Source organism: Triticum urartu, chromosome 5 (assembly GCF_003073215.2).
Source record: "Triticum urartu cultivar G1812 chromosome 5, Tu2.1, whole genome shotgun sequence".
Classification (NCBI taxonomy): domain Eukaryota; kingdom Viridiplantae; phylum Streptophyta; class Magnoliopsida; order Poales; family Poaceae; genus Triticum; species Triticum urartu.
Window position 1 is genome coordinate 200,379,251 of NC_053026.1, and position 27,999 is coordinate 200,407,249.

Here is a 27,999-nt window from a genome sequence, read left to right on the forward strand (position 1 = left end):
CACCTCCCATGTACTGGCCGTACCCGTACCGGCTGTATCGAGCGGAAAGAAAGAACGGACGAGGTGGATGGCCTGATTGGTCGAAGCCTCGCGCATTCCGCGTCCCCAGTTCCGATTTCCGAACCCTAATTTTTTTCTGCCAACCTTTCCGCACCATCCAAACGAGCGCCCAGTCGCTCCACCGCGCGGCCTCGTCCGTCCCCAAATTGCTGCCCTCCTCTCTGTATCACCTCTGCTTCTCCTCGATTGGGTCCTCCGAAACTTGAGCAACAAGATGCTCCACTCGTGGCGAAATCTGGACCATGTTCCCCGGTGCGTCTTTATCTTGTGGATATTTTTGGCGCTGAATTGAGACAAACGTTGAACTTTGGGCCTTTGAACTCTTATTCGTCCTTGCAGTTATATTATTTTGAAGGGTTTCCTCCTCAACATTTGTTTGAATGATTTTTGTTTCAATACATCTGTCCTCGTCCCACCATACGGCTGCCAACCAATATCAAAGCACTTAAGCAAGGGGAAAGATTGGAAAAAACTGCAACTACACTCTTATTTTTCTTTTTTGCTGAATGGATAGATATTTTGGAACGGAGGTTCCCAAGAATGGGGACATATATAGTGAAACGATTGGAGTAGTATGATTACAATTTCAATCCACGTATCTTATTTTAGCCGAATTCTAATTGCTCTTTGGTGATAGATCTGCTTATCAATTCTGGATCATGGCCCGGAACATCATGGGAGTAAAAGACAAGAAGAAATGGGGTAAACCGAATTGGCTCTGCCACATCACCGAAGGGATAAGTAGAGAAGAAAAGAGGTGGGGAACCAAGGAGGTCCTTGTTAGACATCCCGCGGACAATGTAAGATCGACTTTCATCTTTAAGAACAGCAGCCACCGGGATGGTGCTATATACAAAAGAAGCTTTGCTCTTCGAAAATTATGTCGTGTTACTGACCGTGATGAGAGTAAGTGATGCGAATCTCTTTCCTACCACGTTCCAGTTGATTTATAGGATATTTGACAACATTTAGCTAATTGATTAAAAGCTTGAGGCTGAATGTGCATTATTTTTTAGCAGTATGCAATGTAGCTGATGCTTTAGTAGAGTGTTACTATGTTAGTTAAAAGAGAGTAGAAGTCCCAAGTATTTATTTCCGAAGTAGTTTTTTTTAATTCCAACATCTCTTTATTGTAAGCTGGTTGACTTTAGTCCTGAGGCCTTAGATCATATACCCAAAGTTGGTTGTCAACCTTTTATTTCAACATCTATTTTTTGGTGAACTAACACAACCAATGCATGTCAACATGGCTTGCCCATGTGCTGCCATTCTAGGCAAGTTCATTCATGTGTAAGACACTTAACTACATGTTGAAGGTCATTTTTTGTAGTATCTTTGACCTTGGCACTCCACTTGCTGGATCCATGCGGCTTACGATGGCCTATTACTCTAGGATAGACATTAACTCTTGTATGATAGCAGGTAGTATTTTACCTTTTACCTTGCTCTCCTCTGCTTAAAAAGTAACATAATTAATTAAAACTTGACTTATCAAGTATCAACTAGATGAACAATAGGCAAATCCTTTATATCCCTCAGCCAAGAATTAAGGTCTCAGCAAGATTATTAGTTATGCAGTCACACTTAATATTTGGGATAACCCCACACCTAAAAATTCAAGAGCGATTAAATGTTTGCAACAAGAGCATAAAAATGAATGAATCACTTGTGCAAGGGCTAGAAATGAACCTCATCCATAGTAAATTGTGGTGTTGTAGTAGGTATACTGCTACCTTTGCTTGCTGCAAATATCTTGGCCATGTGGTTATCAAATTTATCTTTTTCATATGCCCTAGCTGCAGCCCACATGTGGCCATACTTTACCAAGGAATTCCCCAACCAAGCTTGTGGTAAGTTGCTTAATGCACTTCCTGTGCTTGCCATTAGGGAAAGCGGCCTTCACTACATTCTCCAGATCCATGTTAGTTGGGTCCAGAAAGAAACAATGTGATAGCTTCCCCAACCTTCGACTCCTAGATTCTTCGCACAAAACATCTGTTGGTATTGTCAAAGGGAGTTTGTCTAGTTCAATGGTAGAGCTCTCATTTGACTTGGTTGACATCCCTCGTCTTCCTCTCTTGGATCTTGGCCATATAGAAGTCCCTTTTGCCTTCCTTCGTGTTTAAATGCTGGTAGAAGTCCTCATAAGCCTGACCCCACCCCTTGCTTCACCCATAACTCGCGTTGTTGTCTACACTCTTATCCAGGTGTAGGTGTCTGAACCAGACTTTCTTCTCCAGCGGCATACGCTGAGGAGGCTTGACTCAAGATTGATTGATTAGGGATGGTAATTTCTTTGTGAAGTGAGTTAAAGCGCAAGGTTAGCATTGGTACATGGATGGTAGCGCAATCCACTTCACAGCTGAAGTACGTCTTGTGGTGTTTGGATTGGGAGTTGTTTCAAAACTGCAAACTGCGTTATGCTGTGAGGCCACAACGGGTGCAAAACAGTTGTTTGTTTGGGCTTTAGCTTTTTTCATCCAAAGCTGCTCTCAGACGCCCAAACAAACAGAGCCTAAGTGTGAGACCAGTCTTCTTCCAACTTCTACTACAGTTCTACAACACTCGTTTTAGGGTTCTTCCTCAACATAGGCATTGCCCTCTCGGCAATCCAGCTTTGAGATGCCATACTAGATGTTCTCCCGCTGCTAGTAAGACATATGTGATGCTAGTAAAACATATGTGATCAGGCCCTACACCAGTCACTTGCAAATAAAAGTATAAGTAAAGAATGAGCCAATAAGTACCAAGTAAATGATAATGATAAAGAGCAGTACAAAGATTAGCATTTCACAACAAGATCTGTACCATGACAACTCCATGCTGCACTTTCTCAGCCTTAATGTGTCACATACATCCTTTGGCTTTACAAATGCCGTGAAACCTACCGATTCAGATCTTAGAGACCCCATGTCAAATTCCCCTGATTGCATATTGTTTGATTACTAGTCTAAATGCATCCATTGAAGGGAAAGTGCTACCTTCCTCCATATTTGGGCTATCCATATCACAATCAATGCTCCATGGGTACATGATCATCATCTGGAGTAGCCACACCTTCATTATCATTATCTTCATAATATTGTCTACAACATCAATATTAGTGCCATGAATACTCATGGGATTAGCACTTGTATGGTTCAAAAACGGTATATGAGCAAGCGTGTGGTAGCATTAAGGTACTGGGCTAGGAGTTCGATTATGTTGGATAAACAACGATATGCAGTGACGGTGGTGAAGACGTATTAATAGGTGATGGATTGATCAGCCGCTGGTTGCACTGCGCAAGATTTCTTTCTAGGGTCACATGAGCTTTTCTAGTTGGGCAGATCCCCCGAGTGATCGAATTGGTCATTAAGTGAATGCAACTCCCTTGTTCTACATAGGGGTACGAGTGTCAATTTCTATTCTGCTTTGCCCCTAATGGGTATTGTACCAATTGACAACCAACTTTGGATATATGATCCACAGGGTAGTCCACTTATACAAATAGCCAGTTTCGCCATGTAATAATAAGCGTTAGTATTATGAGCATCTTGATTTTCAACAGATGTTGTTAGAGTTGGCGCCAGTTCATAATGTTATCTTTACTTTCAAATAGTATATTGCATTGTGTCCTAGCAATAATTGTTTTATTTTTCGAATCAGATAAATGAATAAGTCTCGTATGCACTTATGTATCAAAATGAAAATAGGCGATGAGAAAATTGTTTTTTGTCGATAACGAACATCTTATGAAGTTCTTTGAAGATCAAAAAGTTTAACATACTGTTTCGTTAAACGTTTTGCCATACACGAATTGAAGTCTTGTTAACCACTACTCTTATAGTCTGCTTCAGTATTTCCATCATGTAGCGTTGCGTCACTCTCCTCACTTGTTCAATTAGTATTTCTTTTGTTGTTATTCTATAATAGTAACATTGGAGGCATTTCATTAGATAATTGTTTTTGAACTCAGATATGTGCGTGAAAAGCATGATTATACTTTTTAGAGTACATCTTTATTTAATATTTTATATATATATATATATATGAAGCACAACTTGACATGATTATACTTTTAGAGTACATCTTTATTTAATATTATATATATGTATATATGAAGCACAACTTGAGCCAATGATGTTATCGGAGCCAACGGATTGCTTTCCTGACCGAGAAAGGTGCTGCGTGCATTATAAAAGGCCGATGATGCAAATTTTCTCATTAAAATTGGCTAGTGTCTCTATCAACACTAGCTCAGTAGAACTATATGGATATATTGCAGTGCGGGATTATGTGGACTCATTGCTTAATTATATTGTCAACCGTAGCAGGGATGACCCCATTATTGCGCAACAGGTGCACATCATTACCTCAATACCTCATGCAGTTTATTTTTAGCAATTCGCTTATTTTACAATGTAATCTCAATTTCATCACATTCATAGAGAAGATGAATTGAAATATAACATTGTTATGACATACTACAACTAATTAATCTCCTTTTCAGTAGTAGAATTTGGGACTGAATGTTGTATCTCTACCAATATCAAAAGACTCAAAGGGGCAGTTCCAACTAATCTTGACCATCGAACCAGGTCAATCCAACGACCTAGACTGCTTCAATGGCGAGCGCTCAACATGTTCAGTGTGTAATTAATATCATACAAATATAGCACTAAACACATAATTAACGCGCAAAAATATCCTATCTAATATACTGCCTAATATTAACGTGCATTTACTAGTACTATAATATAATCCACTTTATCTCTGATTTTGTGTAGATTGGTATACACAATGAAGATGCTCTTGATTGCATTCTTAGTTTTGTTTGAATGTTTTTTCCTATATAAAAAACATAAGCTTAGGTTATTCAGCGTTTAAGTATGTATAGTGTATACATGAACATTTGCGTATTTTAGTTATATTTTGGTTATGGCTAAATATTTGCTTCTATATGATTAAAATTCAATCCAAAGTTGTTATAATGGCATTTTGCACTGAAAATACATCTCGGGGAACCTGGGTGCGCGCGTACCCAAACTGAAAAACTTTTTTGACAAAATACATGGTCTAGCATAACTCACATTTAAAGTTTCGGGATAAAATGATTTATATCGTATTCCGAGCAAAATACAACAGAATCAATACTATATAAACACTACTATTCACGGTTTCTGTAGCTACACTTTTACTTTTTTACTCATATTACAACATAACTCATTTGTGACTGATACTTTAAATGTGATTATTATGCTAGACCGTTTCTCGCAAAAAAGTTTCACATTTTTTGATCTTTTACTATTTTTTTGCTTAACCGATGCGCGTAGACCCATCCCAGAAATTCACACCGCATTTTGCAACAAGAATTTAGCAGTCACTAGTCATTGCTTAATTATATTATTTTAGATGCCTACACCCAGATAGGAGTGCATACAACATAGAGAAATACAATATGGCAAAGAAGACTTCAAAGCGAGATGTGAGTTAAGCTAGGGGTCGGCCCACTACCAACACGTAGACACGAAGGAAGGTGAAAGGGGCATCTATAAGATGGTTAAGATCTGAGAGAGGAAGACGAGCGATGTCAACAAACTCAAATGCATCAAGGACGGAGCAGATAAGCTCCTGTTGAAGGGCAAGGAGATTAAGCATAGATGGTAGGAGTACCTCAACAAGCTGTTCAATGTAGAGAGTGAGAGCTCTATCATTGAGTTGGACGACTCCTTTCATGATACCAACATGTGTTTTGTGCGGTGAATCTAGGAGTTTGAGGTCATTGAGGCTTTAAAAGGGATGAAAGGAGGTAAGGCGAAGAGCTTTGATTGTATCCCTATTGAGGTGTGGAGAGGCCACTGCCTTCTCTTTATGCTCTTCCTCAGCTGTACTCTGCTGCGGTTGGCAACCCTCGCAAGCTAGCAAATCTGATGTTGATCTTGCAGAAGGACGAGCAACGAAGAATCGACACTTCTGAGATGGCTCTGCGCCGTTCCGCTCCCGCTCCTCCTCTAGCCTAGCCCCCTCCTACTTCTAGGCCTGCCGCCGTCGACCCCCGTCGGTAGCCCTCCTCCCCCGTCGACCATGGCCTCCCCCAGCGGCAGCTCCAGCGACCTCGACCTCGGCTCCGCCGGCTCGTGCCGCTGGCGAGTCCTCCGTGAGATCCTACAGCGAGGTTGCCTGGACGCCTCCTCCCGCCTCGGGCTAGACCCTCATGCCTCCCTCCCCCTGGTGGTGCCCGCCCCCGCCACGCCGCCCCAGCGCGCCCCAGCCGCCACCTGCCTCGGGCCCCGCAGCGAGGTCCACCGCGTCCATGGAGGTCCGGAGGTCGACGCGGATGGCTTCCAGGCCCCCCACCGCAGGAATAGGTGCCGGGGCGCGCGCCGTGATGCCACCCTGTCGGCCCAGCGGCACCACCGCCGCAGCCCCTCTCCGGAGGAGGCCGCTGGCCTCTGCTTCCTCTGCCTGGACCCCATCAACCCCGTGCACGAGTGCACCAATGACATCCGCCGCCGTCGTTGCCTCTACCTTGGACACGGCTCGCGTGACTGCTGGAAGTTCCGCCGTGGCGTGCTGTGCACCCCCCCGCTGCCGCATTGCGCTCCTCAAGGACGGCGACGCCAACACATCTTTCTTCCACCGGCAATGCACGTACCGGCGACAGAAGAATCGGATCCACAACCTCACTGTGGACGGCGTTTTGATCTTTGCCCCCTGCGACATGGCGGCCGTGGCATACGCACACTTCGACGCCTTGCTCGGCTGCGAGACGTCCCGCGAGTGCAGCCTCGACCTCTCCGAGCTGATCCCGCCCACCAACCTCGATGACCTTGACGCCCCTTTCTACGCCGAGGAAATTTGGCAGGCGGTGAAACGCCTCGTACGTAAAGCTCCCGGCCCGGACGGCTTCATCGCCGAGTTCTTACGCGCGTGCTGGCCCATCGTCCGGCAAGATTTCGTCGACGTCTTCCAGTGGCTGTACGAGATGCGTGGTCGGGGCTTTTGCTCCCTCAACCAGGTGCTGCTCACCTTGCTCCCGAAGCGCGCAGACGCTTGTGGCCTAGGCAACTTTAGGCCTATAAGCCTAATCCACCTCGTCGCCGAAATCTTTGCCAAGGTCTTATCGTTACGCCTCGCGCCAAAGCTCCACAACCTCGTTAGCACGTGCCAGAACACATTCATCCACAGCCGCAGCCTGCACAACAACTTCATCCTCGTGCGCCAATCCGCGCTCCTTCTACACTAGCTCGGCACCCCTTGCGTCCTCGTGAAGCTGGACTTGGCTCGTGCTTTCGACACCATTAGCTGGTCGTTCCTCTTCGAGGTCCTCCGCCAGTACGGCTTCGGCTCTCGCTTCCTGGACTGGCCGGCCATCTTGCTCTCCTCGGCCAGCACGAAGGTGATCAACGGAAACCCCGGCCCCACCATCTGGGACAGGTGTGGCCTCCGCTAGGGCGACCCCGTGTCGCCACAGCTCTTCATCCTCGCCGTTGACACGTTGGGCTGCCTCCTCCGCCACGCAACAAAACTGGGCGTCTTGCAGTGGCTGCACCCCCGGCGCCCGATCCCCTTGGTCTCACTCTACGCCGACGATGTAATCCTCTTCTGCCACCCCACCATTGGCGGCATCACCGCCTCAAGAGCATCCTACTGCTCTTCGGCCGAGCTTCAGGCCTCTAGGTCAACCTCTCAAAAAGCTCCGCCACCCTGATCTGGTGCTCTGCTGATGACGCGGCACCCGCTGCCAACCTGCCGGGCTTCCCCCTCGCCGAGTTCCCGATCACCTATTTGGGCATCCCCCTGACTCTACACCGTCCCATGGCTGCACAGTTGCCCGTCATCGACAAAACGGCCAGCATGCTACCCACCTGGATGGCGCATCTCATGAACAAAGCCGCCCGCGTAGCGTTTGTCAAGGCCATCCTGAGCGTGATCCTGATCCATCAGCTCCTCGCTCTCGCGCCCCCCATGAAGACCATCAAGGCACTCGAGAAAATCTAGCGAGGCTTCCTATGGGCAGGACACGCGGAGACACGCGGAGACAAATGGCGGGCACTGCCGGGCTTCCCCCTCGCCGAGTTCCCGATCACCTATTTGGGCATCCCCCTGACTCTACACCGTCCCATGGCTGCACAGTTGCCCGTCATCGACAAAACGGCCAGCATGCTACCCACCTGGATGGCGCATCTCATGAACAAAGCCGCCCGCGTAGCGTTTGTCAAGGCCATCCTGAGCGTGATCCTGATCCATCAGCTCCTCGCTCTCGCGCCCCCCATGAAGACCATCAAGGCACTCGAGAAAATCTAGCGAGGCTTCCTATGGGCAGGACACGCGGAGACAAATGGCGGGCACTGCCATGTCAATTGGCAACGTGTTGCTAGGCCGCTCTCTCTTGGCGGCCTCGGCGTGCACGATCTCGCCCGGACGAGCCTCGCGCTTCGCACCCGATGGTTGTGGTTCAGCCGCACGGACAACACTAGAGCGTGGGCTGGCCTCGACCTGCAGTTCACAGTTGAGGAGCGTGCATTCTTCTTCGCATCCACCACCGTGCAAATCGGGAATGGCACGGAGACCCTGTTCTGGGTTGACCGATGGATCGACGGGCGCTCCGTTAGCGAGATCGCGCCACTGCTATACGCTTGCATTCCCAAGCGCCGCCGCAAGCTCAGGACCGCCGCCGATGGATTACAGGCCAACCGATGGGCACGAGACATACACGGCACAATTGGCATCCACGAGATCGGGCAATACTTACAGCTCTGGCACGCAGTCAGCTACACGACCCTCTCCGCCGAGCCAGACTGCCTCTCCTGGAAGTGGAACCCCCGCGGCGTCTACTCCGCCAAATCGGCCTACATCGCCACCTTCAATGGCTCCACGGGCTGCGACGCATGGAAGCTCACATGGAAGAACTGGGCACCCCTGCGCGTCCGATTCTTCCACTGGCTCGCCCGCCTGGACCGATGTTGGACGGCCGACCGCCTCGCCCGCCGCGGCCTGCAACACCCCGCGCGATGCCCCCTCTGCAACAAGGCCCCCGAGACCATGCACCACCCTCATCCTAGCTTGCCCCTTCTCCCGGCAGATCTGGTACGAGGTGCTGCACTGGCTCCGAATCCCCTGCGCCCCGCCCGACAGCGAGACTTCTCTCGACAACTGGTGGCACACGGCGCGACAGCACACCCCCAAACCCATGCGCAAGGGCCTCGCCTCCGCGACCCTCCTCGTCCCATGGATGATCTGGAAGCACCGTAACGATTGCATCTTCAACAGAGGACGGCCCTCGGCGTCCGACCTGCTCATGAAGATCAAGGACGAGGCCGTCCTCTGGGCCAGAGCCGGCACCCTAGGGCTTCGAGCCATTGTACCGCAAACTTGGGACGTTCACTGATGTGCCTTTGGGCACTGTAATTCCCTCCTAGGAGGATTGTAACTGAAACCCTCTTTCTTTCCAAAGCAATGAAATGCAAGCTCTCTTGCGTTTTCTTGAAAAAAAAGGTGTGGAGAGGCCTCAGACACATAGCGATAGTATGGCTAACTAAGCTTTTAAACCTCATTTTTGTGCAAATAAGATGCCAGAAGAGTGGAGGCGGAATATATTAATACCAATCTTAAAGAACATGGGGATGCATTGAGCACCGCTTAAGAAGAATCACAAGCGTGACCTAAGATCAGTTTGGTTTCCTGCCAGGGAGGTCGACCGTGGAAGCCATTTTCTTGGTATGATAACTTATGGAGAACATGGAGCAGAAGGACCTACATATGGTATCACTGACTTGGAGAAGGCCTACGAGAAGACATCACAAATTGTCATGTGGCGGGCCTTGGAGAAACACAAAGTCCCAACAAAGTACATTATCCTCATCCAAGACATGTACGATAATGTTGTGACAAGTGTTCGAACAAGTGACTTCCCGATTAAAATAGGACTACACCAAGGGTCAACTTTGAGCCCTTATCTTTTTTGCTTTGGTGATGGATGAGGTCACAAGGGATATACAAGGAGATATCCCATGGTGTATGCTCTTTGCGGATGATGTGGTGCTAATTGATTGTAGTTGGATGGGGGTTAATAGAAAGTTAGGGCTATGGAGACAAACTTTCGAATCGAAAGGTTTTAGGCTTAGTAGAACTAAACCTGAGTACATGAGGTGCGGTTTCAGTACCACTAGGCACGAGGAGGTTAGCCTTGATGGGCAGGTGGTATCTCAGAAGGACACCTTCGATATTTGGGGTCAATGCTGCAGAACAATGGTGATACCGACTAAGATGTGAGCCATCGAATCAAAACTGGATGGATGAAGTGCGCCAAAATTCTGGCGTTCACTCTGGCAAGAGTGCACCACAAAAGCTAAAAGGCATGTTCTATAGGATGGTGATTCGACCCGCAATGTTGTGTGGCGCTAAGTGTTGGCTGACTAAAAGGCGACATGTTCAACAGTTAGGTGTATCTGGGTGATATGGATATGTAAATATGTCATTTCTGAAAAGTGCCAATACAACGATACATTTGACTACTTTTGAAAATAATATAAAAATATGTTATCAATTAAAGCACCAAGCCATTTAGCATATATTTAGTCAGTGCAATCCATTATCTTCTATCTTATCCATGATTCCAACAAAAGTAAGAACCAACAGCCAAAGGGTAGCAACAATTTACCAAACATAAAAATTCAGTTAGAGAGAAAGGGAGGAGGAGGAAATCAGCAGCCTTCCATTAGATTGAATTCTACAGGATAGTGGGGGAAGGGGAGCAGAGCACCGGAGAAAGGAGCTCACCACCGGCAGGAAAGAATCAGCCGGCAGGAAAAAGTCCAGTCTCTGAATGATGAAGATATAGTATCCGATACGGATACGCTGGTTGCTGGAAGTATTGGTGTTTTCTTGATGCCAGTATTCCTCATCTTCTTCCAGAGACTCACAAACACAACTCTGAATTTGACCCCTTCTTGCCATCTCTTCATCATTCAGAGGTTGGATTTCCTCAAGCTCTTCTAAGTCTTTCAGCTCATCAATCATTTCTGCCCTATTTTTTAAAACTTGTCCGATCAGATTTCTACCCCAGCCTTTTAGATATTTAGTAGCCTTTTTCGTCTTCTTCTGCATCACATCCAAACTGTCTCTTGCAACAATGCGCTCAGACCAAATTTTCTCGACTTTCTCAAATGAGATCTTCTCTTTGTAGCCAGCTGAGTTCAATCTAAAAGGTTTTGACCCTGATTCTTTTGCCTCCATAGTACTCCCTCCATTTCAAAATATAGTGCGCCCGCGCTTCCCGAGGTCGAACTTTGACCATAAATTTAACGAACAAGACCGACTGCGGCGGGAGAAAAACTTACATAATTAAAAACTTCTTTCGAATACGAATTCACTGATATAACTTTTGCTCCCGCCGCAATCGGTCTTGGTAGTTAAATTTACAGTCAAAGTTGAAGCACGGGGATAGAGAAAGCACTACATTGTGGAATGAAGGGAGTATCTACTATCTAGCAACAAAGGACTATGATCAGAATTGATCCTAGTCAATTAATCCATCGTTGCCATGGGGAGTAATTGTTCCCCGCCACTTCACATTAATAGCCTATACAATTTACCCATCACAGGATCCTCTTGATTGTTTGTCGAAGTAAAAGTGCCTCCTGACATGTCAGTTGCCAGGATCTTCTTGGCGCGTGAGGCAATCGCAAGGAGAGGCGCGAGCGCAAGGAGATGCCGAGAAGGTTAAGATGAGGCCGGTGCGAGCTCGTAGTGTCGGCACGGAGACAAAGCCCAACCCAACAAGCTGAGCTCGCGACTGAAGGAGCAGTGCACTGTAAAATAGATGGATCGGTACCCGTGAGCGACAACAAGGTGTAAACCTTTATTCCTCCTTCAGACCATCAGGTCTGAACCTCTCCACATCTCAGCGTAACACTGAGGAAGCTTGTATCTATGTTTACCATCAAGGCGAAGTTCGCGTCCGTGGACACCACTTTGGCGGCGCTGACCAAGCTCCTCTCCTCGGTGAATACTTGGGCACCAACAGTGGGCAGGAACTTGGCGGTGATCCAGTCCACTCTGGACAAAGTGAGTGCGCATGTCACGGTTCTGGAGGCGGAGCTACACCCTACTGTCCACGAACAATCGCCTAGGCCTGAAGGGCGCCATGAAGCAACACCATGCCAGGGTTCTGCAACAGAATTACGTGTGCTCGATCTCGGATGTTATGATATTATACTCAGCATGACTTGGTTATCTGGAATTGGTGCCATGTGGGTGAATTGGTTAAGAAAACCATGCGGTTTGGACACAATGGTGTAGGCATGATGAGGAACACTAGATGAGAAGAAAGAAAACACATGCCAGATCTGTTTGGCTACTTCTAGATGCTTCCACTCTAGTGTAGTATTTCTTTTCCTTTCTTTTCTATCCTACCTACTGTTTTCTAGAGTCTTCTAGTTGTGAGTAGCTATGAGTAGAATGGTGAAACTTACATAATGTTTTCTAGAGTATTCCAGTTATAAGTAGAAGTATGTGAAGACTTCCCAAAGCCCTATAAATAGAAGTCCTCACCTCTATTTTGGACCAAGACTATGTACCCCTACCTATAATAGAACTTGTTGTTCTTATCTAAGATCTTGGAGTAGTTCTTGTGCCCTAGGAGTTCTAGATAGAACTCTTGCTGCCCTATCAGCCTACATTCGCCTCTAGAGCGATATCTAGCGCAGCACGTTGAAGCTGTTCCTTCAACACTTGTGCTGTACACATTGTAGCAGCAAGGTGGAGTTGCTCCTCCACAACCTTTGTGCTGCTTCAGGTGGTATCAGAGCCTCGTTGACCCATAATCGTTCTTGCTGTCCTCTTCGAGAGCAAGTTGCAGCAAGCAATGGAGCAATTGGAGAAGAGGATGGATGCTGCTGAACAACAAATCAAAAAGCTACGTGAAGATCTTAATAGAAGATTTGACCAGCTGGTTGAGATGATAAGAAAGGGTGTCCCCCTGCTACCAATGAAGGAGATTCATCTAAAGAAGAGGAAAATGTTCATCAAGGAAGAAGGAGAGGTAATTTTGGAGCAAGACCGCCACAACAACATGTTGTTCAACATGCTTCAAGAAGGCCAATTTATGTTGAAGCTTCTGAAGGTAAATAATATGATGATGCCCTTGAAGAACCAAATTTCTACGCATATTGGAGAGCACCCAACCCTACATATGCAAGAGATACATACAAGGTGAAAGCTGAGATCCCAAGTTTTAATGAAAATGTTGACATTGAAGGGTGTCTGGATTGGTTGTATGAAGTGGAGAATTTCTTTGAGGTCATGGAGGTTCCGGAAGATAGTAGAGTTTCTTTGGTCGCATACAAGCTGAAAGGAGGAGCCGGTGCATGGTGGCATCGCGTTCAAGAAGAGCGCAGGTTGAGAGGAGAACCTCGTGTGAGAACTTGATGGCAAATGAAAAGTCTCTTGAAAGGGAGATTTTTGCCCGCTGATTATGACCAAATTATATTTATCCAATTTCAAAATTGTGCTCAAGGAAATAGGACTGTTTCAGATTACACGGAGGAGTTTCTAAGGCTACAAGTGAGGTGCAACCTTGCTGAAACTGAAGAGCAACAAGTTGCAAGGTACATCAATGGTCTCAATGATGCTATTCAAGATCGATTGATGATGCAACAAATCTGGTCTGTTGATCAAGCACAAGCTCTAGCCTTAAAGGCCGAGAGGTTTGTGAGGATAAAAAAGACAACTAAAGCTCCATATCCTCCATATCCTCATACCGAAGGCTCATCTAGGAGCCAACCTAATAGGGTGGAAGAGAAGGCCACTCCACCAACGACAAAACAACGCATCCCGAAACAAACTAGAGGCAAGGGTAAGGCAAACGAAGGCCCAAAGTGCTATAAATGCGGTAAAGAGGGACACATATCCAGCGGTTGCCCACTAAGGAAATTTGTTAACACGACTATCCATGATGGTGAAGGCGATGAGGAAGAATACGAATCTGAAGATGTAGACGGACAAGAGGTTTGTCAAGAAAAAGGGTGAAGAGGTGGTATGTGTGATCCAGTGTCTCCTATGTTCCACACCACAACCCGATGACACACAACAGAAGAAAATATTTGAGAGCAAATGCACGGTGAATGGCAAGGTATGCAAACTAGTGATTGATAGTTGCAGCTGCGAGAATCTTATCTCCCAGAAGTTGGTGGACCATTTAAAGCTTGAAATCCATGATCATCCAAATCCCTACACTATTGGATGGATCAAAAAAGAAGTGAATATGAGGATCACCAAACAATGCAACTTGCCGCTTTCTTTGGGTAAGCATTACCGCTCAGATGTGTTGTGTGATGTGGTTGACATGGATGCCAACCATGTTCTTTTTGAAAGGTCTTGGCAATTTGATGTGGATACTACACACAAGGGCAAGGAAAATCCTTACTCTTTCATTTGGAACAATAGAAAGATCATTATCTTATCAAACAAAACTGAAGGTAATACCTCTAAGGAGGAGGGGAAAACTATGTTAACTATCTCCCATACCTCTCATGAGTTTATGGAAGACTTGAAGGAGGCAGATTTGTGTGCTGCACTTGTTGTAAAGGGAGAAGAGCACCCGACAGTTGAAATTCCAGCAAAGGTACGTGGTTTATTGGCAGAATTTCAGAACATACTTGGGGAGCCACATGGCTTGCCACCGATGAGAGGAATTCAACATAGAATTGACTTAATTCCGGGAGCAAGTCTTCCTAATCTTCCACACTATCGAATGAGCCCAAAGGAGCATGATATATTGAAGGAGAAAGTGGAGGAATTGCTGTAAAAGGGGCACATTCGAGAAAAGTATTAGCCCATGTGCTGTACCAGCCCTGCTCGCGCCTAAGAAAGATGGATCTTAGCGCATGTGTACGGACAGTAGAGCCGTTAACAAGATCACCATAAGGTATAGATTCCCTATTCCCTGTCTGGATGATATGTTGGATCAGCTTAGTGGGGCAAGAGTGTTCACAAAGCTAGATTTGAGAAGTGGATATCATCAAATCCGTATAAGACCCGGGGATGAATGGAAAACCGCCTTCAAGACAAAGGAAGGGTTGTTTGAATGGCTAGTCATGCCATTTGGACTCTCAAATGCACCGAGTACCTTTATGCACTTAATGAATCAAGTCCTTCGACCCTTCTTATCCCACTTTGTTGTGGTCTATTTTGATGACATCTTGATCTATAGCAAGGATGAGGATGAACACTTTGATCACATTCGGAAGGTGCTAGAAGTATTAAGGGAAAATGAGCTCTATGTCAACTTGAAGAAATGTGTTTTTCTGCAAACACAACTTCTTTTTCTAGGATTCGTCATAACATGTGACAGCATTCGTGTTGATGATTCTAAGGTTGAAGCAATCCGAGAATGGCCAACTCCGAAGACCATTTCTGAGGTATGAAGCTTTCATGGCTTTGCAACTTTCTATAGGCGATTTGTGAAGAATTTCAGCACTGTCATGGCACCAATTACTGCGTGTTTGAAGAAAGGGAAGTTTCAATGGACAGAAGCAACTGAAGCTAGTTTCAATGAGATTAAACAAAAGCTATCACAAGCTCCTGTCTTGATGCTACCTGATTTCAACAAGACTTTTGAGTTGGAGTGTGATGCAAGTGGAGTAGGCATTGGAGCTGTCCTATCTCAAGAAAGGAAGCCCATTGCTTTCTTTAGTGAAGCTAGACAGAAATGGAGTACCTATCAGCAAGAATTATATGTTGTTTTCAGAGTGTTGAAAATTTGGGAAGTCTATTTGCTGCCTAAAGAGTTCATTGTTTATAGCAACCATCAATCCTTGAAGCATTTTAGAAATCAAAAGCATGTTGACCGCATGCTAGCAAGGTGGTCTGCATATCTGGAGAGGTTTAACTATCTCATCGTGCATAAATCTGAAATAACTAACATGGTGATTGATGCTTTGAGTCATCGTGCATGCCTCTTGACTTCTTTTGAAGCTGAACTTCCGGGCATGAATCAAATAAAGGAGTTGTATGAGGGTGACGAAGACTTTGGCCATGTTTGGGTAAAGCATGCAAGGGGCCAACCATTAGGTGATGATTATTTGATGCAAGATGGATATCTCTTCAAAAATGATCGTTTGTGTATTCCAAGAAGTTCTTTACGTGACAAGCTGGTTAGAGAGCTCCATTCAAGTAATCTTAGTGGTCATGTTGGACGGGACAAGACTGTCGCTAGCTTGGAAGCTCGCTACTTTTGGCCACAACTAAAGAGAGATTCTGGAAAGTTTGTTCAACGATGCCCTATATGTCAAACCTATAAAGGCCAAGTCCAGAACGCAGGGTTATACATGCCTTTGCCTGTTCCTGTCGCTCCATGGGAGGACATCTCTATGGACTTCGTCTTGGGCTTGCCAAGAACAAGACGAGAGAGTGATGCTGTGTTTGTGGTCGTGGACAGATTCTCTAAGATGGCTCATTTCATTCCATGCCATAAGACAACGGATGCTCGTCATGTGGCAAACCTATTCTTTCGAGAAGTGGTCAGACTTCATGGAGTTCCAAGGTCCATCGTCTCAGATCATGATAGCAAGTTTCTTGCTGCATTTTGGCTCACTTTGTGGAAGCAATTCAACACTGAATTGGAATTTTCTAGCACTGCTCATCCACAAACAGATGGACAAACGGAAGTGGTGAACAAGTTTTTGGGTAATCTGATCCGTTGCATTTGTGGAGAAAGAAAGGGGCAATGGGATTTGGCTTTATCTCTTGCAGAGTTCTCCTACAATAACTCCAAGCATAGATCCACAGGAAGGAGCCCTTTTTCCATTGTCTACACTAAAGTTCGAACACATGTGATGGACCTGGTGAAGCTGCCATCAAGGGGAGACTCAAAATCAGCATTGTCCTTTGCTGATAATTACACCGAGTTATTTGAAGAGATTCGCGGCGCTTTGGAAGCATAAAATCAGAAATATAAACAACTTGCTGATTGCAAAAAGAGGCCAAAATCATTCCAAGTCGGTGATAAGGTGATGGTCTACCTCCGAAAAGAGAGGCTGCCTTTAGGTGTTAAAGGGAAATTTAGGCAGCGAAGGTATGGGCCCTTCTCTATCGTGAGGAAGATAAATGATAATGCTTATGTGATAGATCTTCCAAGTGACATGGGTATCTTCAACACTTTCAGGGCTCCTTTGATTCAAAGGATTTGCATAGGAATTCTGAAGGATTGGAATCCTTAGGAATTTTTCCTTGATTGTTTGATTCATAAGATTGAATCCTATAGGAATTTTTTCGAAGGAATTTTTTGTACTATTTCCTATAGGATTTCTAGCATCCACTCAAACCTTTTTGAAAGAATCCTTTGTGTTTTCCTATGATGCTCAAACAATCTAAAACCCTATAGAATTGAGATGAGCATGACATTCCAATCCTATGTTTTTCCTATTCCCATGCTTTTATAATCCTGCAAATCAAAGAGGCCTCAATGTTGCCGACTTGACTCTCTACCATCCAGAAGAAGCGCTCTATGAAGATAACTCGAGGGCGAGTTCCAAACAACCAGGGGAGAATGATGAGGAACACTAGATGAGAAGAAAGAAAACACATGCCAGATCTGTTTGGCTACTTCTAGATGCTTCCACTCTAGTGTAGTATTTCTTTCCTTTTCTTTTCTATCCTACCTACTGTTTTCTAGAGTCTTCTAGTTGTGAGTAGCTATGAGTAGAATGGTGAAACTTACATAATGTTTTCTATAGTATTCCAGCTATAAATAGAAGTATGTGAAGGCTTCCCAAAGCCCTATAAATAGAGGTCCTCACCTCTACTTTGGACCCAGACTATGTACCCCTACCTATAATAGAACTTGTTGTTCTTATCTAAGATCTTGGAGTAGATCTTGTGCCCTAGGAGTTCTAGATTGAACTCTTGCTGCCCTATCAGCCTACATTCGCCTCTAGAGCGATATCTAGCGCAGCACGTTGGAGCTGTTCCTTCAACACTTGTGCCGTACACATTGTAGCAGCAAGGTGGAGTTGCTCCTCCACAACCTTTGTACTGCTCACTCTTAAAGGTCTCAAAGACAATGTGAGCAAGTGTTATGAAATATCTATGGTGCAACTTTCCGAAGGTGATTCAGAAAGGAGAATTGGCACATCTCATTCAGTTATGCATGATGTTTGACGAAACTAAACCAACTGAAACACTGTCTCAGACGGTGCTAGCCTCTGTCGGATTTCAGTCACCAGTTGTTGTTGGAAACAGACGCGTGTGATGCTGGGATAGGCTCGGTGCTAATGGAAAGAGGCCATCCAATGGCGTTTCTCAGCAAGGCGCTTGGGGCGAGGAATAAGCTCTATAGACATACAACAAGGAATCGTCTTGCTATCTTACTGGCAATTGACAGGTGGCGCTCATATTTATAGGCTGGGGAGTACACATATCATCGTAGTCTGATACATTCGGTGGATCACAAAGCACATACTCCTATGTAACAAAAGGGTTTTATCGCTTACTAGGATTCCAGTACAAGATCATGTATAAAAAATGGCTGGACAATGCCGCATCAGATGTTTTGTCACGCTGAGAACATTCAGAGGAACTAAATGCTCTATCTTCTGTCCAGCCACGCTGGTTGGGGATCATAGGAGAAGGTTATCAGCCCCAATGCCCAAGCTCAACAATTGCTGGCCGAATTAGCCCTAGCCAGCCCTACTGTGCAAGGGTTTTCTCTTTAACAAGGCATCATCAAGCTGAATGGAAGACTTTGGCTAGGAAATCACAAAGAAGCGCATGAAGCCGTGTTACTGGCACTCCATAACAGTGCCTGGAAATGTTTCTGAGGTGCTTTGTTGCTGCAAATTCGAAGAGATGGTCGCAATGGCTGCCACAAGCTGAATTTTGCTACACCACATCATTTCATTCTGCAGTGGGACACTCAATTTGAAGTGCTCTATGGGCATAAGCTGTGGTATTTTGGTATTCAACAACCAGTTCTGTCAGCTGTCCTGAATTTGCAACTGTGGCTGAAGGAAAGAGCTACGATGGAAGAAGTTATTCGTCAACACTTACACGGGCCCAACAACGGATGAAGCGACAGGCTGATAAAAAGTGTACAGAACAACAATTCACTTTAGGTGAATATGTTTTCCTACTACGACTGTATGTTCAACAAACCGTGACGCAACGGGCATCTCACAAGCTATCGTTCAAGTTCTTCATGTTAGGAAAAGCAACTTAGTATTATCATGAGGCAAAAGCCACCATATATACATGTATAGGGGAGGCCAAAGGCCAGAATACAAAAGGCCAAAGGCCACCATAAATATAACTCTAACACCCCCCCTCAAACTCATGGTGGATCCACAACACTGAGTTTGGAGAGGTAAAATCCATGTTGCGCTCTGGTCCGGGCCTTCGTAAGAAGGCCGCTAGCTGTAACTCGGAAGGCACATACTGAAGAGCAATAACATGGTCCTGCACACCAACGCGCACAAAGAAAGCATCAACACCAATATGCTTGGTAAACTCATGCTTCACTGGGTCCCGTGCAATACTGATAGCACCTGTACTGTCTGACAAGAGTGTAGTAGGTGTAGTAACAGTGACACCAAAATCCTCAAGTAACCAACGTAACGAAGTCACCTCTGCCGTGAGAAGAGCCATAGCTCGCAACTCAGCCTCTGCACTCGAACGAGAAACTGCAGTCTGTTTCTTCATCTTCCAAGCAATAAGGGAACCACCAAGAAAGACACAATAAGCAGAAAGTGAACGGTGATCCGAAGGATCACTAGCCCAGGTAGCATCCGAATAGGCCTGGAGTTGTAACGTGGAAAGAAGAGACGACGAGAGATCGTGCCACGAAGATATCGTAGAACACGAAGAAGGTGACTATAGTGAACTGAAGTGGGAGAAGAAACAAACTAATTGAGGATATGGACAGGATAGGAGATATCCGGACGAGTGACAGTGAGATAGACAAGACTCCCAACAAGATGACGATAACGAGTCGGATCAGACAAGGGCTCACCATCAGAAGCACGAAGGTGAACATTAAGCTCCATAGGAGTCTCAACGGTGCGTTCATCACTAAGAGCCGCACGAGCAAGAAGATCCTGGATATACTTTTCTTGGAAAATAAAAAAGCCATCAGAGGTGGACGAAATCTCGATCCCAAGAAAGTAACGAAGAGGACCAAGATCGGACATAGAAAACTGCTCACTGAGACGGGCCTTGACAAAGGCAATGTACTCAAGATCATCACCGGTGATGATCATGTCATCAACATATAGAAGAAGAAGAGTGCGACCACGAGCAGAAAGGTGGACAAACAACGCTGGATCATGAGCACTGGCGAAAAACCAGCTGAAGTGACCACCGAGGCAAAACGCTCAAACCAAGTGCGGGGGGCTTGTTTAAGGTCATAGAGAGAGTGACGAAGATGACAAACCATGCCATTAGGAACTGAATACCCAGGTGGTGGCTGCATATAAACTTCCTCACGCAACTCACCATTAAGAAAGGCATTCTTAACATCAAGCTGGGACACGGACCAGTGGTGAACAGAGGCCACTGCGAGGAGTGTGCGAACATTGGTCATATGGGCCACATGAGCAAAAGTCTCATTGTAATCACGACCATGCTCCTGCTGAAAGCCACGAGCCACAAGACGAGCTTTATAACGCTCAAGAGAACCATCGAAGCGAGTCTTAGAGCTAGTTTGGTTCATGTCCTCAAAGTGTCACGCCTGGCGTGGAGCTAGCCTGAAAATTGTTTGGTTCGTATCCTGGATGGTTGAGCGCTCGCCTGGCCTGGACAGCAAACCAACATCATTAGCCTGCCAGGCAACGGCCAGGCGTCCGAGCCAGAAAATGAAGCCTGGGAGCCAGAAAATGAAGCCTGGGATACTTAATTACTAATTAAGAGAAGAGTCCAAGGCCATGTGCACTGCACCAGGGGACCCAGCCCGATGTTGACACCAGTTGATAAGACATCACCCCAGGCAACCAACCAAACATACTTGTTTCCAGGCTGCCTCACCAGGCAAAAAAACACCACCTACCCAGGCTCACGCCAGGCACCAAATTTCCCCAGGCACAACGCCGTGGACGTGAACCATACTAGCTATTAATCTTAAAGACCCACTTACAAGTGATGGGGCGAACATGGGGAGGAAGAAAAACCAGATCCCACGTGCCAGTGCACTCAAGGACAACAATCTCCTCTGCCATGGTAAATTGCCATTCAGGATGAACAATAGCATCTCGATAAGAAGTCGGCTCAACAACGGTTGAAAGACCATAGCGAGAAGGAGAATATCGATCAGGGGGCGGACAAGGCCGAGAACGAAGACCATAAGTCGACCGTGAGGAGGAAGATGACACATCAGAAGTAGAGGGCACAACAGTAGACTCGTTCACAACACGTCGACGACGAGTATAATGGAAAGGAAAGGAGGGGAGAGGTGGAATCACTGGAGGTGGAGACGGGGAATGTAGCGGTGATGCAGGTGGAGAAGCGGAAGGTATCGGTGATGAAGGTGGAGAAGAGGAAGGTATCGGTGTCGAAGGTGGAGAGTCATGTGATGAGGAAGGAGAAGAAACCATAGGAGAGGACGACGTCGGATCCGCAACAGCGGGACGAGGAGTAGGAATACTAGGCACGAAGGGAGGTGTATCCGGAAACGTAAGAAAAGAGATGTTCTCCATGGAAAAGGCCGAGGACGATGGACGTGGGTAGAAGGGATGAGACTCATCAAACGTGACATCCCGGGAAATACGCATCCGACGACTGACAGGATCCCAACACCGATAGCCCTTATGCTCATCACTATATCCAAGAAAGACACACTCAACAGACTGAGCGGTTAGTTTGGTGCGTTCACGAGGGGCAAGCAAAACATAGAAAACACAACCAAACAAACGAGGTGCCGAATAATCGGGAGAACGGCCAGAAAGACGCTCAAGAGGAATACCACCTTGTAGAGCAGCAGATGGCTGAATGTTGATGAGATAGGTGAAAGTGGTAACAGCCTCAGCCTAGAAGTGAGGCGGAAGAGAGGCGGCAATCATCATCGCACGCGCCGTCTCAAGAAGGTGACGATTCTTGCGCTCAGCCACACCATTTTGAGCATGAGCACCAGGACAAGAGAACTGAGCTAGAGTACCCTGCTCAGCAAGGAATCTTCGCAGCGCATGGGAGATATACTCACCAGCTGAATCTGCACGAAAAACACGAATAGGAGTCGAAAACTGGGTATGAACCATGGCAGCAAATTTTTTGTATATAGATAAGACCTCACTACGAGAAGACATGAAATAGATCCATGTGTACCGAGAAAAATTGTCTATAAAAATAATATAATATCGGTGGCCCCCTTTCGAAGCGAAGGGAGCCGGACCCCAAACGTCAGAGTGAACGAGATCAAAAGGGCGCTCGGACACTGACTCACTATGAGGATAGGGTAGCTGAATCTGCTTGCCAAGCCTACAACCTAGACAATCCAACGAAGCATTACCGGAGACAGACCCCAGAACACCGCGATGAACCAAAGACAAGAGACGAGAACCACATAAATGGCCAAGACGATAATGCCATTGCTGAAAAGAGCTGGTAGATGAAGCAACATGGGCTGTGAGACTGGCGGCGGTGGTAGCAGAGGGAAGACGAAGCCAGTCAAGCTCCCAGAGACCCTCAGAGCGTCGAGGGCCAGCACCAAGTAGAACGCCCGTGTGACGATCCTGAACAGAACACGAATCAAAGTCAAGAATGACTCTACAACTAGAGTCAACAATCTGACCACCAGATATGAGCTGCATGGTAAGTCGAGGAACATGAGCTACAGAGGGAACATGAGCTACAGAGGGAACATGAAATGAAGAAGTGTTAAGAGTGCCTCAACTAGCTACATGGAGGGGAGTGCCATCGGCCGTAAGAACACGAACATGGGACTCGACAGGTCGAACGGAGGTCAAAGTGGAAGAATTATAAGTCATATGAAAAGACGCTCCAGTATCAAGAATCCATGGGGATGTAGCTTAATGGGTAGAAGGTGGTTTCTCATTGCCAGAAGAGTCAGCCACAGAACCAGCAGAAACTGTCGGTGAAGAATCCCAAGCATCAAGCAGGCATCGCAGCTGTGCAATCTCACGCACAGACAATGACACGTCAGAAGAGGTTGAGGTAGAAACGCTTGCCGGCGATGAGCAATCGCCATCACCCTTGGAGGCTGTGTGGTGAGTCGACATAGAACGAGTCGACATATAGCGGTCACCACCGCGAGCAGAACCCGTAAAGGGAGTCGGCGTAGGGTGACAATCACCCGGGGCGGAAGTTGTGAGAAGAGTCGCTGAAGAACGACCAACATCATCGGCAGAAGACACCAAGAGAGTCGATGTAGAACGACTAGCGCCATGCACAAAAGTGGCTAGAGGAGGCGGTGCAGCTGCCGAAGGAGTCGATGTAGAGCGGCCAACAACACCGGTGGATGTCGCAAAAGGTGTCGAAGTAGTGCGACAAACATCACCTCCAAACGGGCGAGCACCAAGCACCGAGGGAAGGCGCATGTGCGAGACTGGATCAATGTACGGAATACCGTCGGAAAACACCGGATGGCAAGGGAGAGACATAACCGACAGAAACATTGTGCCTTTTTTTACTCCTTTTTTTTACCAACAGAACTCAGGCTGCCGAATGAAGCAGGCCAACTCAAACTAGGCAGCCGGATGAAGCAGGCCAACTGGCTGCCCACCAGCAGCCCAAAAGAAACGTGATTGACGGGCCGTGCAGCTACGCACACAGCCAGGCAGTTGGATCGATTCACATCCCCACACTCAGCGTACGCGGGTCTGAGATAGATCCAGTGGCCGGCGGCTGATCTAGCATGGGAGTCGGCGGGAATCAGTGGCCGGCGAACGAAGACGGCAGCGGGAACCGGCGGCCGGAGGACGAGGACAACCGGCGGCCAGCGGACAAGGACACAAGCAGGAACCGGCGGTGGTCGGCGGCCAGCGTACGCAGCCAGCAGCGGGAACCGGCGGCCGGCGGACGAAGACGGCAGCGGGAACCGGCAGACGAATGATGAGGACAGCAGCGGGAACCCGTAGCTGGAGGCCGGCGGACGCGGATGGGCCAAGTGGAGTTGGACCGATGGCGTGCTGCTCGCGCGGACGAACACACAAAGAGGAGAGTAAATACCAGAACACAGCGTATAGCAGAGTAGCCTCAGCAATCGGCCAGAGACAGGAGCTGCGACGACCGACGCGAGAAATTGGATCGGAAGAGCACGAGTTGCCTAAGGCTCTGATACCATGTTAGAAAAAGCAACTTAGTATTATCATGAGGCAAAAGCCATCATATATACATGTACAGGGGACGCCAAAGGCCAGAATACAAAAGGCCAAAGGCCACCATAAATATAACTCTAACACTTCGAACCATATCAAGTGATGCAGAAAGTAAGTGCTGTAGCTTACAAATTGCAACTGTCTCCATCCAACCACATCCATCCAGTGATCCATGTGTCACAACTTAAGAAGGCACTGTGTCTAAGTGAGTAAGCGCAAACTGACCTCCCCCCTCTATCACCTGATGCCATTGCTGAGTTGCAGCCATTGATTGTGCTGGATGAGCGACATATTCGGCACATCAAGAAACTGTCGGCACAAGTCAAGATTTCCTGGCAGAAACTACCAACGCCATATACTTCCTGGGAGGCTGTTGATTGTGCTGGATGAGCGGCAGATTCGGCGTAACAAGAAACTGTCAGTCACAAGTCAAGGTCTCCTGACAGAAACTGCCAACGTTATATACCACCTGGGAGGAGCTCGATTCCATCCATCGTCTTCACCCGGTGGCACTAGCGTGGGGGCACGTTGCGTCCCAAGGAGGGAGGATTGTCACGACCTTCCTGGCACGTGAGGCAATTCGCAAGGAAAGGCGGGAGCGCAAGCACGAGCTCGTGGGGCCGCCAGAGAGAAGCCCAACCCAACAAGCTGAGCTCACGACTGAAGGAGCAGTACACTGTAAAATTGATGGATCGGTACCCATGAGAGGCAATAAAGTGTAACAACGAAGGCTGATTTTTCCCTCTCTCTGAACCTTCTTCCTCAAGACCATCAGGTCTGAACCTCTCGACATCTCAACGTGACTGGGGAAGCTTGTATCCATCTTTACCATCAAACAGAGGATATCTACTGGAGTGTTACATCAATCTCCTAAGTTCATAAGCATTGATGGAGTTAAAAGTAGAAGTATGACTGTTACTGTGGAAAACACCATTGTTTTCCTAGCAGACCTAATCAAGCTGAAATCACCACCAACAAGATCAATTAGAAAATCTCTCTTGTTCTCCTCTTGAGCAGCTTCATAGACAATGATCACGGCCCAATGTTATCTGCAGCTTCACATCAAAAAACTGAATTTTGATGTGAAATCTCCCTTGAGAAGTATCAGTAATGTTAAATCTACAGGGTTCCAACAGAGGGAATCTAGTGCCAAGAAAATTGATCAGTATGATCAATCTTCCTGAAGAAACTTGCAGAATAATTTCTCTTCATTGTTTCCTGTAGCCCCATAGAATCCACTTCATTATTGCTTAATAATTCCTGCAAGTAATTAGCCAAACCCTTCTTACCACACCCTCTACAATTCCATATCAGACCTATCATTTATACTTACTATTTTTTTTCTCCTGGGTCTAGTTCCTGGAAGATCACCATGCGTAATTGCATAGGATGGGATTCAGCAACTTTGCCCCCATCAGTCTTCTTATTTCTCAACATACATCTGATTTGCACAGTACCTTGATTCAAATTTACTCCCTCTGTTCCTAAATATAAGTCCTTGTAGAGATTTAATATGGACTACATACGGATGAATATAGATGTATTTTAGTGTAGATTCACTCATTTTGCTCCATATATAGTCTATATTAGAATCTCTAAAAAGACTTATATTTAGGAACGGAGGGAGTATGTGATTATTCTTCCTTCTGCTCTGTAATTTTTCCATTTTCTTCTGCTTTTTCAAAGTGTTTCTAGAGATCTGGAGACTACCATGGTAAAATCATCAACAATATCATCCATTTTATTTTCCCAGTCCAGGAATTTTACTGGACTATTTTTCTCCACCTCATCATTACAGTTCTTATGATGCAAGTTATTGACCTAGCTATTTCTAGATCTCTCATAATATCAAATGTTTCCAGAGGAAGTAAATCACAGTCAATCCCTATTTCTAAAGCTTTAACAGATATCATCATCAGATAAAACAGAAAAGGAGTTTTTAGTGGAGATAGTATTACCTTCCAAATTCTGTTCAGCCACCCTCCTAGCAGCTCTCTTTCTTCAACCCTCTCATAGTCTCACGACCCACTCCCATTTGAGCAATTCTGGCACTATTTCTTGTTGCTTGAGCAGCTCCCCTTTGAGCTTCAGTACCATTGCGTGGAGCAGCATCATCTCCAGTAATGTCATCAGTGGATTGGACAAGCACACCCTGTGAACCAACAATAAGTAAAGAGATTCCTGGGAGCCACCTCCTCCTTAATCTTTCCACATTAGTACCATCAAGCACAATTGCTTGTTGACACTCTTCCTCTGCATCATTTTTGTTGGAATTACTATTAGTAGAATGATCACTAGATTCATAATCAGACAGACCTCCCTCCTGTTCTTCCGGTTCCTCCATTGGACCCAGGTGGTCCTGATATTCTTTCTTCGACATCTCTGTTTTGTCACTCCCGGACTTAACCGACTCTTTCATAAATAATTAACCAACTTCCCTTTATAATAAATAAAGAACAAAGATCTGCGGCGTTGGTGATGGTGATTCCACTTTGAGGACTTTTATATGTGCGTACATGTGCCTTCGAGGATGTTAGACAAAGATGGGGTTATCCTTGCATATATTGGGCAAGTTTATGGTTAATTATCTTGCGCGATTTATCAAGTGTTAGGTTTCATGTTCAGCCAGATTTATGTTTGTAGGGAAGACTTTAAATTATTCTATGCTGCCATGTATTTGAGATCCTTTTTCAATTGGCTAGAAAGACAAGTATACGCTTTAGGTAATTCTTACTTTTACTAGGAGCTACTAAATAATAATGGTTTTGCAGGGTTCTCTCATTGAGATGACTGGCCCTAAGCGAGGCATTGCAATGAATTCCCCTGTTCTAGTTGAATTTGACATGAGGATCAAGACAGGAGAGAAAGAAGAAGATGATCTAACATTGATCGACGGCGCAACAGATTATTGTGACCTAACCATACCTTCTGTGTCATTCACACATCGCATTCATGGCAATTGTGGTGCGGTTGACATCACTTTAGCACGTGTTTACAATGCAGTGGAAGCAACAATAGATGTTCTCGTATTGAAAGTGCAGAATGGATTCAATTTATCGCTCAGTTCGTTTGTGTTTGTCGGCGGATCAGATCAGGAAATTCCTCTCTTTCGTGGCACTACTGCTGAGTCATGTGGCTTAAGAAGATACGTGATTGCTGTGAAGATGGATACTTGGATGCAGTTGAAGTTCAAGGTAGGTCAGAACGGCTCTAAAAATGATCATCTTGAACGCAGTTGCTACTTCAAAGCAAACATTCATGGATGTGCCTGTCAACAAATAATGCTTCAGCATGCCGCCCTCTCTGTGAAGGTGACTTGGTCGACCGTGCCAGTATAAAGTCATCGTGTTTCAAATTCGAATTTAAGTTGCAGTATTTGATCTTGGACGTGGTCTGTGTAATTTTCGTTCTTTGAGAAACAGATATATTTTACTCTGCATTGGATGGATGTTTTAGTTAATTTTTGTGTGCTAGAAGTCGGTATTGTATGCGCCTTCACTAGTTCAGTGAAAAGCAGGCAATGTGTTTTACATGTTCCCTAAGCATGGCTTATCTTTACTTGGAAGATAGTATCATGTTTTGATTTTGTAGTTATGTGATTTGTGCGCACTTTTTTTACAAGGTCAGGAAGTTC

General features: G+C 46.0%; 1 protein-coding gene across 2 annotated transcripts; it reads left to right on the top strand.

The window, feature by feature from the left end:
- Positions 1-27,959, top strand: LOC125508393. 2 transcript variants are annotated; one of them, XM_048673099.1, is made up of 4 exons: positions 1-312; positions 698-966; positions 4,328-4,401; positions 27,137-27,959. In XM_048673099.1, exons 1-4 carry the CDS (start codon positions 275-277, stop codon positions 27,701-27,703), a joined length of 948 nt encoding a protein of 315 aa, XP_048529056.1. In that variant the 5' UTR covers positions 1-274; the 3' UTR covers positions 27,704-27,959. The 2 variants fall into 2 exon arrangements, with proteins under 2 accessions (XP_048529056.1, XP_048529055.1); XM_048673098.1 differs by having other exon boundaries at positions 2-312; positions 4,166-4,401.
- Positions 27,960-27,999: the final 40 nt, after the last annotated feature.

Bases quoted from the DNA above. Each gene is read 5' to 3' on its own strand.
- LOC125508393 (XM_048673098.1), top strand. From the start codon at position 275: ATGCTCCACTCGTGGCGAAATCTGGACCATGTTCCCCG. The intron at 967-4,165 runs GTAAGTGATGCG...GTATATATGAAG, and splicing joins TGTTACTGACCGTGATGAGA to CACAACTTGAGCCAATGATG. The intron at 4,402-27,136 runs GTGCACATCATT...ATGGTTTTGCAG, and splicing joins ACCCCATTATTGCGCAACAG to GGTTCTCTCATTGAGATGAC.